General features: G+C 49.1%; 1 protein-coding gene across 1 annotated transcript in view; it reads right to left on the bottom strand.

Annotated features, from left to right (window-relative positions):
- The window catches only part of LOC116936977 (chromodomain-helicase-DNA-binding protein 4-like), a 133,579-nt gene that overhangs the window by 104,090 nt on the left and 10,997 nt on the right, over positions 1 to 18,492 (bottom strand). Inside the window, 2 exon segments of the mRNA XM_076056454.1 lie at positions 8,316 to 8,913; positions 15,045 to 15,176. Of these exon segments, the coding sequence (XP_075912569.1) occupies positions 8,316 to 8,913; positions 15,045 to 15,176 (730 nt within the window).

The raw sequence follows: 18,492 nt of genomic DNA on the forward strand, positions 1-18,492 counted from the left end.
GAGGGGCTGCTCGTCGTACTTTACCGTGGGCTACGCGGGGAGAGTCGGTGGGTGACAGGGGGTGGGTGGGTGGGTACTGTGGGTGGGTGGGTACTGTGGGTGGGTGGGTGGGTACTGTGGGTGGGTGGGTGGGTACTGTGGGTGGGTACTGTGGGTGGGTACTGTAGACGTCACCTAGAGGGGCTGCTCGTCGTACTTTACCGTGGGCTACGCGGGGAGAGTCGGTGGGTGACAGGGGGTGGGTGGGTGGGTACTGTGGGTGGGTGGGTACTGTGGGTGGGTGGGTACTGTGGGTGGGTACTGTGGGTGGGTGGGTACTGTGGGTGGGTGCTGTGGGTGGGTGGGTACTGTGGGTGGGTGGGTGGGTACTGTGGGTGGGTACTGTGGGTGGGTACTGTGGGTGGGTGGGTACTGTGGGTGGGTACTGTGGGTGGGTACTGTGGGTGGGTGGGTACTGTGGGTGGGTACTGTGGGTGGGTACTGTGGGTGGGTGCTGTGGGTGGGTGGGTACTGTGGGTGGGTGCTGTGGGTGGGTACTGTGGGTGGGTACTGTGGGTGGGTACTGTGGGTGGGTGGGTACTGTGGGTGGGTGCTGTGGGTGGGTACTGTGGGTGGGTGCTGTGGGTGGGTACTGTGGGTGGGTACTGTGGGTGGGTACTGTGGGTGCTGTGGGTGGGTGCTGTGGGTGGGTACTGTGGGTGGGTGCTGTGGGTGGGTGCTGTGGGTGGGTACTGTGGGTGGGTACTGTGGGTGGGTACTGTGGGTGGGTGGGTGCTGTGGGTGGGTGGGTGGGTGCTGTGGGTGGGTACTGTGGGTGGGTGGGTACTGTGGGTGGGTACTGTGGGTGGGTGCTGTGGGTGGGTGGGTACTGTGGGTGGGTGGGTGGGTGGGTACTGTGGGTGGGTGCTGTGGGTGGGTGGGTGCTGTGGGTGGGTGCTGTGGGTGGGTACTGTGGGTGGGTACTGTGGGTGGGTACTGTGGGTGGGTGGGTACTGTGGGTGGGTGCTGTGGGTGGGTACTGTGGGTGGGTGCTGTGGGTGGGTACTGTGGGTGGGTACTGTGGGTGGGTACTGTGGGTGCTGTGGGTGGGTGCTGTGGGTGGGTACTGTGGGTGGGTGCTGTGGGTGGGTGCTGTGGGTGGGTACTGTGGGTGGGTACTGTGGGTGGGTACTGTGGGTGGGTGGGTGCTGTGGGTGGGTGGGTGGGTGCTGTGGGTGGGTACTGTGGGTGGGTGGGTACTGTGGGTGGGTACTGTGGGTGGGTGCTGTGGGTGGGTGGGTACTGTGGGTGGGTGGGTGGGTACTGTGGGTGGGTGCTGTGGGTGGGTGGGTGCTGTGGGTGGGTGCTGTGGGTGGGTACTGTGGGTGGGTGGGTACTGTGGGTGGGTACTGTGGGTGGGTGGGTACTGTGGGTGGGTACTGTGGGTGGGTACTGTGGGTGGGTACTGTGGGTGGGTGCTGTGGGTGGGTGCTGTGGGTGGGTGGGTGCTGTGGGTGGGTACTGTGGGTGGGTACTGTGGGTGGGTACTGTGGGTGCTGTGGGTGGGTACTGTGGGTGGGTGGGTACTGTGGGTGGGTGGGTGCTGTGGGTGGGTGGGTACTGTGGGTGGGTACTGTGGGTGGGTGGGTACTGTGGGTGGGTACTGTGGGTGGGTACTGTGGGTGGGTGGGTGCTGTGGGTGGGTACTGTGGGTGGGTGGGTACTGTGGGTGGGTACTGTGGGTGGGTGCTGTGGGTGGGTGCTGTGGGTGGGTACTGTGGGTGGGTGGGTACTGTGGGTGGGTACTGTGGGTGGGTACTGTGGGTGGGTGGGTACTGTGGGTGGGTACTGTGGGTGGGTGCTGTGGGTGGGTGCTGTGGGTGGGTACTGTGGGTGGGTGGGTACTGTGGGTGGGTACTGTGGGTGGGTACTGTGGGTGGGTACTGTGGGTGGGTGGGTGGGTACTGTGGGTGGGTACTGTGGGTGGGTACTGTGGGTGGCTACTGTGGGTGGGTGGCTACTGTGGGTGGGTGCTGTGGGTGGGTACTGTGGGTGGGTGGGTACTGTGGGTGGGTGGGTGGGTACTGTGGGTGGGTACTGTGGGTGGGTACTGTGGGTGGCTACTGTGGGTGGGTGGCTACTGTGGGTGGGTGCTGTGGGTGGGTACTGTGGGTGGGTGGGTACTGTGGGTGGGTGCTGTGGGTGGGTGGGTACTGTGGGTGGGTGGGTACTGTGGGTGGATACTGTGGGTGGGTGGGTGGGTACTGTGGGTGGGTGCTGTGGGTGGGTGGGTGCTGTGGGTGGGTGCTGTGGGTGGGTACTGTGGGTGGGTGGGTACTGTGGGTGGGTACTGTGGGTGGGTACTGTGGGTGGGTACTGTGGGTGGGTGGGTACTGTGGGTGGGTACTGTGGGTGGGTACTGTGGGTGGGTGCTGTGGGTGGGTGCTGTGGGTGGGTGGGTGCTGTGGGTGGGTACTGTGGGTGGGTACTGTGGGTGGGTACTGTGGGTGCTGTGGGTGGGTACTGTGGGTGGGTGGGTACTGTGGGTGGGTGGGTGCTGTGGGTGGGTGGGTACTGTGGGTGGGTACTGTGGGTGGGTGGGTACTGTGGGTGGGTACTGTGGGTGGGTACTGTGGGTGGGTACTGTGGGTGGGTGGGTACTGTGGGTGGGTGGGTGCTGTGGGTGGGTGGGTACTGTGGGTGGGTACTGTGGGTGGGTGGGTACTGTGGGTGGGTGCTGTGGGTGGGTACTGTGGGTGGGTGGGTACTGTGGGTGGGTACTGTGGGTGGGTGGGTACTGTGGGTGGGTGCTGTGGGTGGGTGCTGTGGGTGGGTACTGTGGGTGGGTACTGTGGGTGGGTACTGTGGGTGGGTGGGTGCTGTGGGTGGGTACTGTGGGTGGGTACTGTGGGTGGGTACTGTGGGTGCTGTGGGTGGGTACTGTGGGTGGGTGGGTACTGTGGGTGGGTACTGTGGGTGGGTACTGTGGGTGGGTACTGTGGGTGGGTGGGTGGGTACTGTGGGTGGGTACTGTGGGTGGGTACTGTGGGTGGCTACTGTGGGTGGGTGGCTACTGTGGGTGGGTGCTGTGGGTGGGTACTGTGGGTGGGTGGGTACTGTGGGTGGGTGCTGTGGGTGGGTGGGTACTGTGGGTGGGTGGGTACTGTGGGTGGATACTGTGGGTGGGTGGGTACTGTGGGTGGGTACTGTGGGTGGGTGGGGTACTGTGGGTGGGTACTGTGGGTGGGTACTGTGGGTGGGTGGGTGCTGTGGGTGGGTGGGTGCTGTGGGTGGGTGGGTACTGTGGGTGGGTACTGTGGGTGGGTACTGTGGGTGGGTACTGTGGGTGGGTGGGTACTGTGGGTGGGTGGGTGCTGTGGGTGCTGTGGGTGGGTACTGTGGGTGGGTGGGTGCTGTGGGTGGGTACTGTGGGTGGGTACTGTGGGTGGGTGCTGTGGGTGGGTACTGTGGGTGGGTGCTGTGGGTGGGTGGGTACTGTGGGTGGGGTGGGTGGATACGGTGGGTGGGGTGGGAAAGGAGGGTGGGCGGGCCCATGTAGTGTATAGTGTAGTGTATAGTAGTGTAGTGTATAGTGTAGTAGTGTAGTGTATATTGTAGCATAGTGTATAATGTAGTGTATAGTAGTATAGTGTATAGTGTAGTGTATAGTAGTGTAGTGTATAGTGTAGTGCATAATGTAGTGTAGTGTATAGTAGTGTAGTGTAGTAGTGTAGCATATAGTGTAGTGTAGTGGTGTAGTAGTGTATAATGTAGTGTACTGTATAGTGTAGTAGTGTAGTGTATAATGTAGTGTAGTGTATACTGTAGTGTAGTGTATAATGTAGTGTAGTGGTATATAATGTAGTGTATAATGTAGTGTAGTAGTGTAGTGTATACTGTAGTGTGGTGGTGTATAATGTAGTGTAGTGTAGTATATAGTGTAGTGGTGTAGTAGTGTATAATGTAGTGTATAATGTAGTGTAGTAGTGTAGTGTATACTGTAGTTTAGTGGTGTATAATATAGTGTAGTGTATAATGTAGTGTAGTAGTGTAGTGTATACTGTAGTGTAGTGGTGTATAATGTAGTGTAGTGTGTAATGTAGTGTAGTAGTGTATAGTGTAGTGTAGTAGTGTATAATGTAGTGTAGTAGTGTAGTATATAGTGTAGTGTAGAAGTGTAGTAGTGTATAATGTAGTGTAGTGGTGTAGTAGTGTATAATGTAATGTAGTGTATAATGTAGTGTAGTAGTGTAGTGTATACTATAGTGTAGTGGTGTATAATGTAGTGTAGTGTATAATGTAGTGTAGTAGTGTAGTGTATAGTGTAGTGTAGTGTATAGTATATAGTGTAGTGGTGTAGTAGTGTAGTATATAGTGCAGTATAGTGTAGTGTATAGTGTATAGTGTAGTGTATAGTGTAGTGTAGTAGTGCAGTGTATAGTGTAGTGTATAGTGTAGTGTAGTAGTGTAGTATATACTGTAGTGTAGTGATGTATAATGTAGTGTAGTGTATATTGTAGTGTATAGTGCATGGTGTAGTGGTGTAGTAGTGTAGTGTATAGTGTAGTGTAGTAGTGTAGTGTATAGTGTAGTGTATAGTATATAGATTAGTGGTGTAGTCGTGTAGTGTAGTGTAGTGTATAGTGTAGTAGTGTATAGTGTAGTGTAGTGTATAGTGTAGTGCAGTATTGTAGTGTATACTGTAGTGTAGTGGTGTATAATGTAGTGTAGTGTATAATGTAGTGTATAGTGTGTAGTATAGTGTATTGGTGTATTTTGTAGTGTATAGTGTAGTGTATAGTGTAGTGTATAATGTAGTGTAGTGGTGTAAAATGTAGTGTAGTGTATAATGTAGTGTATAGTAGTGTCGTGTATAGTGTAGTGTAGTGGTGTATAGTGTAGTGTATAGTGTAGTGTAGTGGTGTATAGTGTAGTGTAGTGTATAGTGTAGTGTAGTGGTGTATAGTGTAGTGTATAATGTAGTGTATAATGTAGTGGTGTATAATGTAGTGTAGTGTAAAGTGTAGTGGTGTAGTGTATAGTGTAGTGTTGTGGTGTATAATGTAGTGTAGTGTATAGTAGTGTATTGTATAGTGTAGTGTATAGTGTAGTGTAGAGTATATAGTGTAGTGTAGTATGTAGTGTGTAGTAGTGTAATGTATAGTGTAGTGTAGTGGTGTATAGTGTAGTGTAGTGTATAGTGTAGTGTAGTGGTCTATAATGTAGTGTAGTATATAATGTAGTGGTCTAGTAGTGTATAATGTAGTGTAGTGGTGTATAGTGTAGTGTATAGTGTAGTGTAGTGGTGTATAGTGTAGTGTATAGTGTAGTGTAGTATATAGTGTATAGTAGTGTAGTGTATAGTAGTGTAGTGTATAGTGTAGTGTAGTATATAGTGTATAGTAGTGTAGTGTATAGTGTAGTGTAGTGTATATTGTAGTGGTCTATAATGTAGTGTAGTGTATAATGTAGTGGTGTAGTAGTGTAGTGTAATGTAGTGTAGTGGTCTATAATGTAGTGTAGTGTATAATGTAGTGGTGTAGTAGTGTAGTGTAATGTAGTGTAGTGGTGTATAATGTAGTGTAGTGTATAATGTAGTGTATAGTAGTGTAGTGTATAATGTAGTGGTGTAGTAGTGTAAGTGTATAGTGTAGTGTAGTGGTGTATAATGTAGTGTAGTGTATCATAGTGTAGTGTATAGTGTAGTGTATAGTGTAGTGTATAGTATATAGTGTAGTGTATAATATAGTGTATAGTAGTGTAGTGTATAATGCAGTGTATAGTAGTGTAGTGTATAATATAGTGTAGTGTATAATGTAGTAGTGTAGTGTATAATGTAGTGTATAATGTAGTGTATAGTGTAGTGTATAGTGTAGTGGTGTAGTAGTGTAGTGTATAGTGTAGTAGTGTAGTGTATAATGTAGTGTAGTGTATAGTAGTGTAGTGTATAATGTAGTGTATTGGTGTATAGCGTAGTGTATAGTGTAGTGTAGTATATAGTGGTGTAGTAGTGTAGTGTATAATGTAGTGTAGTGTGTAGTGTAGTGTATAGTGTAGTGTATGATGTAGTGTATAGTAGTGTAGTGTATAGTGTAGTGTATAGTGTATAATGTAGTGTAGTGTATAGTATATAGTGTAGTGTATAATGTAGTGTAGTGTATAGTAGTGTATAATGTAGTGTATAGTAGTGTAGTGTATAATGTAGTGTAGTAGTGTAGTGTATAGTAGTGTAGTGTATAATGTAGTGTAGTAGTGTAGTGTATAATGTAGTGTAGTGGTGTATAATGTAGTGTAGTGTATAATGTAGTGGTGTAGTAGTATAGTGTAGTGTAAAATGTAGTGTAGTGGTGTATAATGTAGTGTATAATGTAGTGTATAGTGTAGTGTATAGTGTAGTGTATAGTATATAGTGTAGTGTATAATATAGTGTATAGTAGTGTAGTGTATAATGTAGTGTAGTATATAGTGTATAGTAGTGCAGTGTATAATGTAGTGTAGTGTATAATGTAGTGGTGTAGTAGTGTAGTGTATAGTGTAGTGTAGTGTATAATGTAGTGTATAATGTAGTGTATAGTGTAGTGTATAGTGTAGTGGTGTAGTAGTGTAGTGTATAGTGTAGTAGTGTAGTGTATAATGTAGTGTAGTGTATAGTAGTGTAGTGTATAATGTAGTCTAGTGGTGTATAGTGTAGTGTATAGTGTAGTGTAGTATATAGTGGTGCAGTAGTGTAGTGTATAATGTAGTGTAGTGTATAGTGTAGTGTATAGTGTAGTGTATAGTGTATAGTAGTGTATTGTATAGTATATAGTGTAGTGTAGTATAGTGTATAGTAGTGTAGTGTATAGTGTAGTGTATAGTGTAGTGTATAATGTAGTGTATAGTAGTGTAGTGTATAGTAGAGTGTAGTGTATAGTGTAGTGTATAGTGTATAATGTAGTGTAGTGTATAGTATATAGTGTTGTGTATAATGTAGTGTAGTGTATAGTAGTGTATAATGTAGTGTATAGTAGTGTAGTGTATAATGTAGTGTAGTAGTGTAGTGTATAATGTAGTGTAGTGGTGTATAATGTAGTGTAGTTTATAAGGTAGTGTATAGTGTAGTGTAGTGTATTGTGTAGTGTATAGTATATAGTGCAGTGTATAATGTAAAGTGTATTGTATAATGTAGTGTAGTGTATAGTAGTGTATAGTGTAGTGTATAGTTAATAGTGTAGTGTATAGTGTAGTATATAGTGGTGTAGTATATAGTGCATAGTGGTGTAGTGGTATAATGTAGTGTAGTGTATAGTGTAGTGTATAATGTAGTGTAGTGTATAATGTAGTGGGGTAGTAGTATAGTGTAGTGTAGTAGTGTATAATGTAGTGTAGTTGTGTATTTTGTAGTGTAGTGTATAGTGTGTATGTATAATATAGTGTAGTGTATAGTGTAATGTATAGTGTAGTGTAGTATATAGTGTATAATTTAGTATAATGTAGTGTAGTGTATAATGTAGTGTAGTGTATAATGTAGTGTATAGTGTAGTGTGTAGTGTATAGTGTAATGTATAGTGTAGTGTAGTATATAGTGTATAATTTAGTATAATGTAGTGTAGTGGTGTAGTAGTGTAGTGTATAATGTAGTGTAGTGTATAATGTAGTGTAGTGTATAGTGTAGTGTATAGTGTATTGTAGTGTATAGTGTAGTGTAGTATATAGTGTATAATTTAGTATAATGTAGTGTAGTGTATAATGTAGTGTAGTGTATAGTAGTGTAGTGTATAGTGTAGTGTAGTATATAGTGTACTGTAGTGTAGTATATAGTGTATAGTAGTGTAGTGTATAATGTAGTGTAGTGTATAATGTAGTGTAGTGGTGTATTTTGTAGTGTAGTGTATATGTATAATGTAGTGTAGTGTATAGTGTAATGTATAGTGTAGTGTAGTATATACTGTATAATTTAGCATAATGTAGTGTAGTGTATAATGTAGTGTAGTGGTGTATTTTGTAGTGTAGTGTTTAGTATATAGTGTAGTGTATAGTAGTGTAGTGTATAGTGTAGTGGTGTATTTTGTAGTGTAGTGTATAGTGTAGTGTAGTGTATAGTAGTGTAGTGTATAGTGAGTGTAGTGTTTAGTATATAGTGTAGTGTATAGTGTAGTATACAGTAGTATAGTAGTGTAGTGTATTTTGTATAGTAGTGTATAATGTAGTGTAGTGTATAATGTAGTGTATAGTGTAGTATATAGTGTATAGTAGTGTAGTGTATAATGTAGTGTAGTGTATAGTGTAGTATATAGTGTATAGTAGTGTAGTGTATAATGTAGTGTAGTGGTGTATTTTGTAGTTGAGGTTCTCACGTCCGTGGTGGGAGCATCTGGTGGTCTCTCAAATTCAGCTCTCCGCCCACCACCACCAACACCACCACCAACACCACCACCAACACCAACACCACCACCACCACCAACACCACCAACACCACCACCAACACCAACACCACCAACACCACCAACACCACCAACACCACCACCAACAACACCAACACCACCACCACCAACACCAGCACCACCATCACCACTAGCATCACCACCAACACCACCACCACCACCATCAACACCACCACCGCCACCACCACCACCACCACCAACACCATCACCACCACCAACACCGCCACCACCAACACCACCAGCATCACCACCACCAACACCACCACCACCACCAACACCAACGCCATCACCACCGCCACCACCACCACCACCGCCACCACCACCACCAGCACCACCATCACCACCACCACCACTACCGCAACCATCACCACCACCACCATCACCACCACCACCAGCATCACCACCACCACCACCAACACCACCACCACCACCACCATCACCACCACCACCGCTTGCAGATTTCTTGAGAAGGCGTTTGATTGGTCGGCCTTCCTCACCCATTATCAGCTCCCTGTGCGAGGGGGTCACGGGGTGGGGGTCACGGGGTGGGGGTCACGGGGTGGGGGTCACGGGGTGGGGTCATGAGGCGGGGTCATGGGGGCGTAAAGGCGGGGTCACAGGGGTTGGGTGAGTGGGCGAGTGAGTGGGTGAGAGAGTGGGCGAGTGGGTGAGAGAGTGGGTGGGTGAGTGGGTGAGTGAGTGAGTGGGCGAGTGAGTGGGTGAGTGGGTGGGCGAGTGAGTGGGTGAGAGAGTGGGCGAGTGAGTGGGTGAGAGAGTGGGCGAATGAATGGGTGAGTGGGCGAATGAATGGGTGAGAGAGTGGGCGAATGAATGGGTGAGAGAGTGGGCGAATGAGTGGGTGAGAGAGTGGGCGAATGAATGGGTGAGAGAGTGAGCGAGTGAGTGGGTGAGAGAGTGGGCGAGTGAGTGGGTGAGAGAGTGGGCGAATGAGTGGGTGAGAGAGTGAGCGAATGAATGGGTGAGAGAGTGGGCGAGTGAGTGGGTGAGAGAGTGGGCGAGTGAGCGGGTGAGAGAGTGGGCGAATGAATGGGTGAGTGGGCGAATGAATGGGTGAGAGAGTGGGCGAGTGAGCGGGTGAGAGAGTGGGCGAATGAATGGGTGAGTGGGCGAATGAATGGATGAGAGAGTGGGCGAGTGAGCGGGTGAGAGAGTGGGCGAGTGAGTGGGTGAGAGAGTGGGCGAATGAATGGGTGAGTGGGTGAATGAATGGGTGAGAGAGTGGGCGAATGAATGGGTGAGAGAGTGGGCGAGTGAGCGGGTGAGAGAGTGGGCGAATGAGTGGGTGAGAGAGTGGGCGAATGAATGGGTGAGTGGGTGAATGAATGGGTGAGAGAGTGGGCAAATGAATGGGTGAGTGGGTGAATGAATGGGTGAGAGAGTGGGCGAATGAATGGATGAGAGAGTGGGCGAGTGAGTGGGTGAGAGAGTGGGCGAGTGAGTGGGTGAGAGAGTGGGCGAGTGAATGGGTGAGTGGGCGAATGAATGGGTGAGAGAGTGGGCGAATGAATGGGTGAGAGAGTGGGTGAATGAGTGGGTGAGAGAGTGGGCGAGTGAGTGGGTGAGAGAGTGGGCGAGTGAATGGGTGAGGGAGTGGGCGAGTGAATGGGTGAGGGAGTGGGCGAATGGATGGGTGAGTGGGCGAGTGAGTGGGTGAGAGAGTGGGCGAGTGAGCGGGTGAGAGAGTGGGCGAATGAATGGGTGAGTGGGCGAGTGAGCGAGTGAGCGAGTGAGCGAGTGAGTGGGTGAGTGGGCGAGTGAGTGGGTGAGAGAGTGAGCGAGTGAGTGGGTGAGAGAGTGGGCGAATGGATGGGTGAGTGGGCGAGTGAGTGGGTGAGAGTGTGGGCGAGTGAGTGGGTGAGAGAATGAGCGAGTGAGTGGGTGAGAGAGTGGGTGAATGAATGGGTGAGAGGGTGGGCGAGTGAGTGGGTGAAAGAGTGGGCGAGTGAGTGGGTGAGTGGGTGAATGAATTGGTGAGTGGGCGAGTGAGTGGGTGAGAGAGTGAGCGAGTGAGTGGGTGAGAGAGTGGGCGAGTGAGTGGGTGAGTGGGCGAGTGAGTGGGTGAGAGAGTGGGCGAGTGAGTGGGTGAGAGAGTGGGCGAGTGAGTGGGTGAGAGAGTGGGCGAGTGAGTGGGTGAGTGGGCGAGTGAGTGAGTGGGTGAGTGGGCGAGTGAGTGGGTGAGAGAGTGGGCGAATGGGTGAGAGAGTGAGCGAGTGAGTGGGTGAGTAAGTAGGTGAGTCAGTGAGTGAGTGGGTGAGTGGGTGAGTGAGTGGTGAGTGAGTGGTGAGTGAGTGGTGCGTGAGTGAGTGAGTGAGTGGGTGTGTGAGTAGGTGAGTGAATGAGTGAGTGGTGAGTGGGTGAGTGGGTGAGTGAGTAAGTGAGTGAGTGGTGAGTAAGTAAGTTAATGAGTGAGTGTGTGAGTGAGTGAGTGAGTGGTGAGTGAGTGAGTGGGTGAGTGAGTGAGTGAGTGGTGAGTGAGTGAGTCAGTGAGTGAGTGAGTAGGTGAGTGTGTGAGTCAGTGAGTGAGTGAGTGTGTGAGTGAGTGAGTGGGTGAGTGTGTGAGTGAGTGAGTGAGTGGTGAGTGAGTAGGTGAGTGAGTAGGTGAGTGAGTGAGTGAGTGGGTGAGTGGTGAGTGAGTAGGTGAGTGAGTAGGTGAGTGAGTGAGTGAGTGGTGAGTGAGCGAGCGGTGAGTGAGTGAGTGGGTGAGTGAGTGAGTAGGTGAGTGAGTAGGTGAGTGTGTGAGTGAGTGAGTGGCTGAGTGACTGAGTGAGTGGCTGAGTGAGTGGGTGAGTGGTGAGTGAGTGGTGAGTGTCAGTGAGTGAGTGAGTGAGTCAGTGAGTGAGTGAGTAGGTGAGTGAGTGAGTAAGTGAGTGAGTGAGTGGTGAGTGAGTGAGTGGTGAGTGAGTAGGTGAGTGAGTGAGTGAGTGGGTGGGTGAGTGTGTGAGTGTGTGAGTGAGTGTGTGAGTGAGTGAGTGGTGAGTGAGTAGGTGAGTGAGTAGGTGAGTGAGTGAGTGGGTGGGTGAGTGGGTGAGTGAGTGAGTGAGTGGTGAGTGAGTGGTGAGTGAGTAGGTGAGTGAGTAGGTGAGTGAGTGAGTGAGTGGGTGAGTAGGTGAGTGAGTGGTGAGTGAGTAGGTGAGTGAGTAGGTGAGTGAATGAGTGAGTGGGTGAGTGGGTGAGTGGGTGAGTGAGTAAGTGAGTGAGTGGTGAGTAAGTGAGTGAGTGAGTGTGTGAGTGAGTGAGTGGTGAGTGAGTAGGTGAGTGAGTGGGTGAGTGAGTGAGTGAGTGGGTGAGCGAATGGGTGAGTGGGTTAACGAATGGGTGAGTGGGTGAGTGAGTGGTGAGTGAGTGAGTGAGTCGTGAGTGAGTGAGTCAGTGAGTGAGTGAGTGAGTAGGTGAGTGTGTAAGTCAGTGAGTGAGTGAGTGGGTGAGTGAGTGTGTGAGTGAGTGAGTGGGTGAGTGAGTGTGTGAGTGAGTGAGTGAGTGGTGAGTGAGTAGGTGAATGAGTAGGTGAGTGAGTGAGTGAGTGGGTGAGTGGTGAGTGAGTAGGTGAGTGAGTAGGTGAGTGAGTGAGTGAGTGGTGAGTGAGCGAGCGGTGAGTGAGTGAGTGGGTGAATGAGTGAGTGTGTGAGTGAGTGAGTGAGTGGTGAGTGAGTGGGTGGTGAGTGTGTAAGTGAGTGAGTAGGTGAGTGAGTCAGTGAGTGAGTCAGTTAGTGAGTGAGTGAGTAGGTAAGTGAGTAGGTGAGTGAGTAGGTGAGTAGGTGAGTGAGTAGGTGAGTGAGTCAGTGAGTGTGTGAGTGTGTGAGTGAGTAGGTGAGTGAGTAGGTGAGTGAGTGAGTGAGTGGTGAATGAGTAGGTGAGTGTGTGAGTCAGTGAGTGTGTGAGTGGGTGAGTGGGTGGGTGAGTGTGTGAGTGGTGAGTGAGTAGGTGAGTGAGTAGGTGAGTGAGTGAGTGGGTGAGTGAGTGAGTGAGTAGGTGAGTGAGTGACTGAGTGAGTGGCTGAGTGAGTGGGTGAGTAAGTGAGTGAGTGTGTAGGTGAGTGTGTGAGTGAGTGAGTGAGTGTGTGAGTGAGTGAGTGAGTAGGTGAGTGAGTGACTGAGTGAGTGGCTGAGTGAGTGTGTGAGTGAGTGTGTGAGTGGTGAGTGAGTAGGTGAGTGAGTAGGTGAGTGAGTGGGTGGGTGAGTGAGTGAGTGAGTAGGTGAGTGAGTGACTGAGTGAGTGGCTGAGTGAGTGAGTGAGTGATTGTGTAGGTGAGTGTGTAAGTGAGTGAGTGTGTAAGTGGGTGAGTGGGTGGGTGAGTGTGTGAGTGGTGAGTGAGTAGGTGAGTGAGTATGTGAGTGAGTGACTGAGTGAGTGGCTGAGTGAGTGGGTGAGTGAGTAAGTGAGTGAGTGAGTGTGTAGGTGAGTGGGTAAGTGAGTGAGTGTGTAAGTGGGTGAGTGAGTGTGTAGGTGAGTGTGTAAGTGAGTGAGTGTGTAGGTGAGTGTGTAAGTGAGTGAGTGTGTAAGTGGGTGAGTGAGTGTGTAGGTGAGTGTGTAAGTGGGTGAGTGAGTGTGTAGGTGAGTGTGTAAGTGAGTGAGTGTGTAAGTGTGTGAGTGAGTGAGTAGGTGAGTGTGTAAGTGAGTGAGTGAGTGTGTAGGTGAGTGTGTAAGTGAGTGAGTCAGTGTGTAGGTGAGTGTGTAAGTGAGTGAGTGAGTGTGTAGGTGAGTGTGTAAGTGAGTGAGTGTGTAAGTGAGTGAGTGAGTGTGTAGGTGAGTGTGTAAGTGAGTGAGTGTGTAAGTGGGTGAGTGAGTGTGTAGGTGAGTGTGTAAGTGAGTGAGTGTGTAAGTGAGTGAGTGTGTAAGTGAGTGAGTGCGTAAGTGAGTGTGTAAGTGAGTGTGTAAGTGAGTGAGTGTGTAAGTGGGTGAGTGTGTAGGTGAGTGTGTAAGTGAGTGAGTGAGTAGGTGAGTGTGTAAGTGAGTGAGTGTGTAAGTGAGTGAGTGAGTAGGTGAGTGTGTAAGTGAGTGAGTGTGTAAGTGAGTGAGTGAGTGTGTAAGTGAGTGTGTAAGTGAGTGTGTAAGTGGGTGAGTGTGTAAGTAGGTGAGTGTGTAAGTGTGTAAGTGAGTGTGTAGGTGAGTGTGTAAGTGAGTGAGTGAGTGTATAAGTGAGTGTGTAAGTGCGTGTGTAAGTGAGTGTGTGAGTGAGTGTGTAAGTGAGTGAGTGTGTAAGTGAGTGAGTGTGTAAGTGAGTGAGTGTGTAAGTGGGTAAGTGAGTGAGTGTGTAAGTGAGTGTGTAAGTGAGTGTGTAAGTGAGTAAGTGAGTGTGTAAGTGGGTGAGTGTGTAAGTGAGTGAGTGTGTAAGTGAGTGAGTGTGTAAGTGGGTGTGTAAGTGAGTGAGTGAGTGTGTAAGTGAGTGTGTAAGTGAGTGTGTAAGTAAGTGAGTGTGTAAGTGAGTGAGTGTGTAAGTGGGTGAGTGAGTGTGTAGGTGAGTGTGTAAGTGAGTGTGTAAGTGAGTGTGTAAGTGAGTGAGTGTGTAAGTGAGTGAGTGAGTGTGTAAGTGAGTGTGTAAGTGAGTGAGTGTGTAAGTGAGTGTGTAAGTGAGTGAGTGTGTAAGTGAGTGTGTAAGTGAGTGAGTGTGTAAGTGAGTGTGTAAGTGGGTGAGTGTGTAAGTGGGTGAGTGAGTGAGTGTGTAAGTGAGTGTGTAAGTGAGTATGTAAGTGAGTGAGTGTGTAAGTAAGTGAGTGTGTAAGTGAGTGTGTAAGTGAGTGTGTAAGTGAGTGAGTGTGTAAGTGAGTGTGTAAGTGAGTGAGTGTGTAAGTGAGTGTGTAAATAAGTGAGTGTGTAAGTGAGTGTGTAAGTGAGTGAGTGTGTAAGTGGGTGAGTGTGTAAGTGAGTGAGTGTGTAAGTAAGTGTGTAAGTGAGTGAGTGTGTAAGTGAGTGTGTAAGTGAGTGAGTGTGTAAGTGAGTGAGTGTGTAAGTGGGTGTGTAAGTGAGTGAGTGAGTGAGTGGGTGAGTGAGTGAGTGTGTAAGTGAGTGTGTAAGTGAGTGTGTAAGTGAGTGAGTGTGTAAGTGAGTGTGTAAGTGAGTGAGTGTGTAAGTGAGTGAGTGTGTAAGTGAGTGTGTAAGTGAGTGTGTAAGTGAGTGAGTGAGTGTGTAAGTGAGTGTGTAAGTGAGTGAGTGTGTAAGTGAGTGTGTAAGTGAGTGTGTAAGTGGGTGAGTGTGTAAGTGGGTGTGTAAGTGAGTGAGTGTGTAAGTGAGTGTGTAAGTGAGTGTGTAAGTGTGTAAGTGAGTGTGTAAGTGAGTGTGTAGGTGAGTGAGTGTGTAAGTGAGTGAGTGTGTAAGTGAGTGAGTGTGTAAGTGGGTGTGTAAGTGAGTGAGTGAGTGTGTAAGTGAGTGTGTAAGTGAGTGGGTGAGTGAGTGTGTAGGTGAGTGAGTAAGTGAGTGAGTGAGTGTGTAAGTGAGTGGGTGAGTGAGTGTGTAGGTGAGTGTGTAAGTGAGTGAGTGTGTAAGTGAGTGTGTAAGTGAGTGTGTAAGTGAGTGAGTGTGTAAGTGAGTGAGTGTGTAGGTGAGTGTGTAAGTGTGTAGGTGAGTGTGTAAGTGAGTGTGTAAGTGAGTGTGTAAGTGAGTGAGTGAGCTGTAAGCGCTCCCCACCGCTGGTTCCAGTATAGGGTACGGTGGAGCTCGTAGTCTGGAATGTCCAAATCCTCCTTCTCCCATGTGCTCTGGTCATAGGCAAGGTCCCTCCACTTGATCAGGTAGAGCAGGTTGCCCTTCCTGTCCACACTACGCCACCACCACCACCACCACAGCAACAACCACAACAACAATAACAACAACATCAATCAACACAAACACTGAAATCACCACCACCACCACAACAACCACAACAACAATAACAACATCAATCAACACAAACACTGAAATCACCACCACCACCACAACAACAACAACCACAACAACAATAACAACATCAATCAACACAAACACTGAAATCACCACCACCACAACCACAACAACAACAATCAACACAAACACTGAAATCACCACCACCACAACAACCACCACCACCACAACAACCACAACAACAATAACAACATCAATCAACACAAACACTGAAATCACCACCACCACCACAACAACAATCAACACAAACACCGAAATCACCACCACCACCACATCCACTACAACAACCACAACAACAACAATCAACACAAACACCGAAATCACCACCACAACCACCACCACCACAACAACCACAACAACAACAACAACAACCACAACAACAACAATAACAACAACATCAATCAACACAAACACTGAAATCACCACCACCACAACAACCACCACCACAACAACCACAACAACCACAACAACCACAACACAATCACCACCACAACAACAACAACAACAACCACAACAATAACAACAACAACATCAATCAACACAAACACCGAAATCACCACCACAACAACCACCACAACCACCACCACAACAACAATCACAACAACAATAACAACATCAATCAACACAAACACTGAAATCACCACAACAACCACCACCACCACAACAACAACAACCACAACAACAATAACAACAACATCAATCAAGACAAACACTGAAATCACCACAACAACCACCACCACAACAACAACCACAACAACCACAACAACAACAACCACAACAACCACAACAACTACAACAACAACAATCAACACAAACACGGAAATCACCACCACAACCACCACCACAACAATAACAACAACAACCACAACAACAACAACCACAACAACAATAACAACAACCACAACAACAACAATCAACACAAACACCAAAACCACAACAACAACAACCACCACCACAACAACAATAACAACATCAATCAACACAAACACCGAAATCACCACCACAACCACCACCACCACAACCACCACCACCACAACCACCACAACAACCACCACCACAACCACCACAACAACAACCACAACAACCACCACAACAACCACCACAACAACAACCACAACAACCACAACAACCACCACAACAACAACCACAACAACCGCCACAACAACCACAACAACCGCCACAACAACCACCACAACAACCACCACAACAACCACCACAACCACCACAACAACCACCACAACAACCACCACAACAACAACCACCACAACAACCACCACAACCACCACAACAACCACCACAACAACCACCACAACAACAACCACCACAACCACAACAACCGCAATCACCACCACAATCACCACCGCAACCACGACCGCCACAACCACCAGCACAACAGAACCACCACCACCACCACAACCACCACCACAACCACCAACACAACCACCAATACAACCACCATCACGAGTGAGTGAATGGGCGAGCGAGTGAGTGAGTGAATGAGTGGTGAGTGAGTGGGTGAGTGAGTGAGTGGGTGAGTGAGTGAATGAGTGAGTGAGTGAACGAGTGAGTGAGCGAGTGAGTGAGTGAATGAGTGAGTGAGCGATTGAGTGAGCGAGTGAATGAGTGAGCGAGTGAGCGAGCGACCGAGTGAATCAGTGAGCGAGTGAATCAGTGAGCGAGTGAATCAGTGAGCGAGTGAATCAGTGAGCGAGTGAATCAGTGGGCGAGTGAGTGAGTGAATCAGTGAGTGAGTGGGTGAGTGGGTGAGTGAGTGAGTGGGTGAGTGAGTGCGTGGGTGAGTGAGTGAGCGAGTGAGTGAGTGAATCAGCGAGTGAGCGAGTGAATCAGTGGGCGAGTGAGTGAGTGAATCAGTGAGTGAGTGAGTGGGTGAGTGGGTGGGTGAATCAGTGAGTGAGTGAGTGGGTGAGTGGGTGAGTGGGTGAGTGAGTGAGTGGGTGAGTGAGTGAGTGGGTGAGTGAATCAGTGAGTGAGTGAGTGGGTGAGTGGGTGGGTGAGTGAGTGAATGAGTGAGTGAGCGAGTGAGTGAGTGGGTGAGTGAGTGAGTGAGTGGGTGAGTGAGTGAGTGGGTGAGTGAATCAGTGAGTGAGTGAGTGGGTGAGTGGGTGGGTGAGTGAGTGAGTGGGTGGGTGAGTGAGTGAGTGAATCAGTGAGTGAGTGAGTGGGCGAGTGAGTGAGTGAATCAGTGAGTGAGTGAGTGAATCAGTGAGTGAATCAGCGAGTGAGTGAGTGAGTGAATGAGCGAGTGAGTGAGTCACACCCCCACCCACCCCCACACCTATGCACCAACACACGGTGTATCACGAGCCACTCAGGCTTGATCCCGTAGCGGTAGTGCGTCTGGGCGAGTGATTCACTCAGTGAGTGAGTCACTCAGTGAGTGGGTGGGTGGGTGAGTGAGTGAGTGGGTGAGTGAGTGAGTGGGTGAGTGAGTGGGTGAGTGAGTGAGCGAGTGAGTGGGTGAGTGAGTGATTGGGTGAGTGAGTGAGTGGGCGAGTGAGTGAGTGAGTGAGCGAGCGAGTGAGTGAATCAGTGAGTGAGTGAGTGAATCAGCGAGTGAGCGACTGAGCGAGTGGGTGAGTGGGTGAGTGAGTGAGTGAATCAGCGAGTGAGCGACTGAGCGAGTGGGTGAGTGGGTGAGTGAATGAGTGGGTGAGTGAGTGAGTGAGTGGGTGAGTGAGTGAGTGAATCAGTGAGTGGGTGAGTGAATCAGCGAGTGAATCAGTGAGTGAGTGAGTGGGTGAGTGGGTGGGTGAGTGAGCAAGCGAGGGAGCGAATCAGTGAGCGACTGAGCGAGTGAGTGAGTGAATCAGTGAGTGAGTGAGTGAATCAGTGAGTGAGTGAGTGAATCAGTGAGTGAATCAGTGAGTGAGTGAGTGAGTCAGTGAGTGAGTGAGTCACACCCCCACCCACCCCCATACCTGTGCACCAACACACGGTGTATCACGAGCCACTCAGGCTTGATCCCGTAGCGGTAGTGCGTCTGGGCGAGTGAGTCACTCAGTGAGTGAGTCACTCAGTGAGTGAGTCACTCAGTGAGTGAGCGAGCGAGTGAGTCACTCAGTGAGTGAGTGAGTGGGTGAGTGAGTGAGTGAGTGGGTGAGTGAGTGGATGGGTGGGTGAGTGAGTGAGTGAGTGGGTGAGTGAGTGGATGGGTGGGTGAGTGAGTGAGTGAGTG

Source organism: Petromyzon marinus, chromosome 75, assembly GCF_048934315.1.
Source record: "Petromyzon marinus isolate PM22_M1 ecotype Great Lakes invasive population chromosome 75, UKy_Petmar_22M1.pri1.0, whole genome shotgun sequence".
NCBI lineage: Eukaryota > Metazoa > Chordata > Hyperoartia > Petromyzontiformes > Petromyzontidae > Petromyzon > Petromyzon marinus.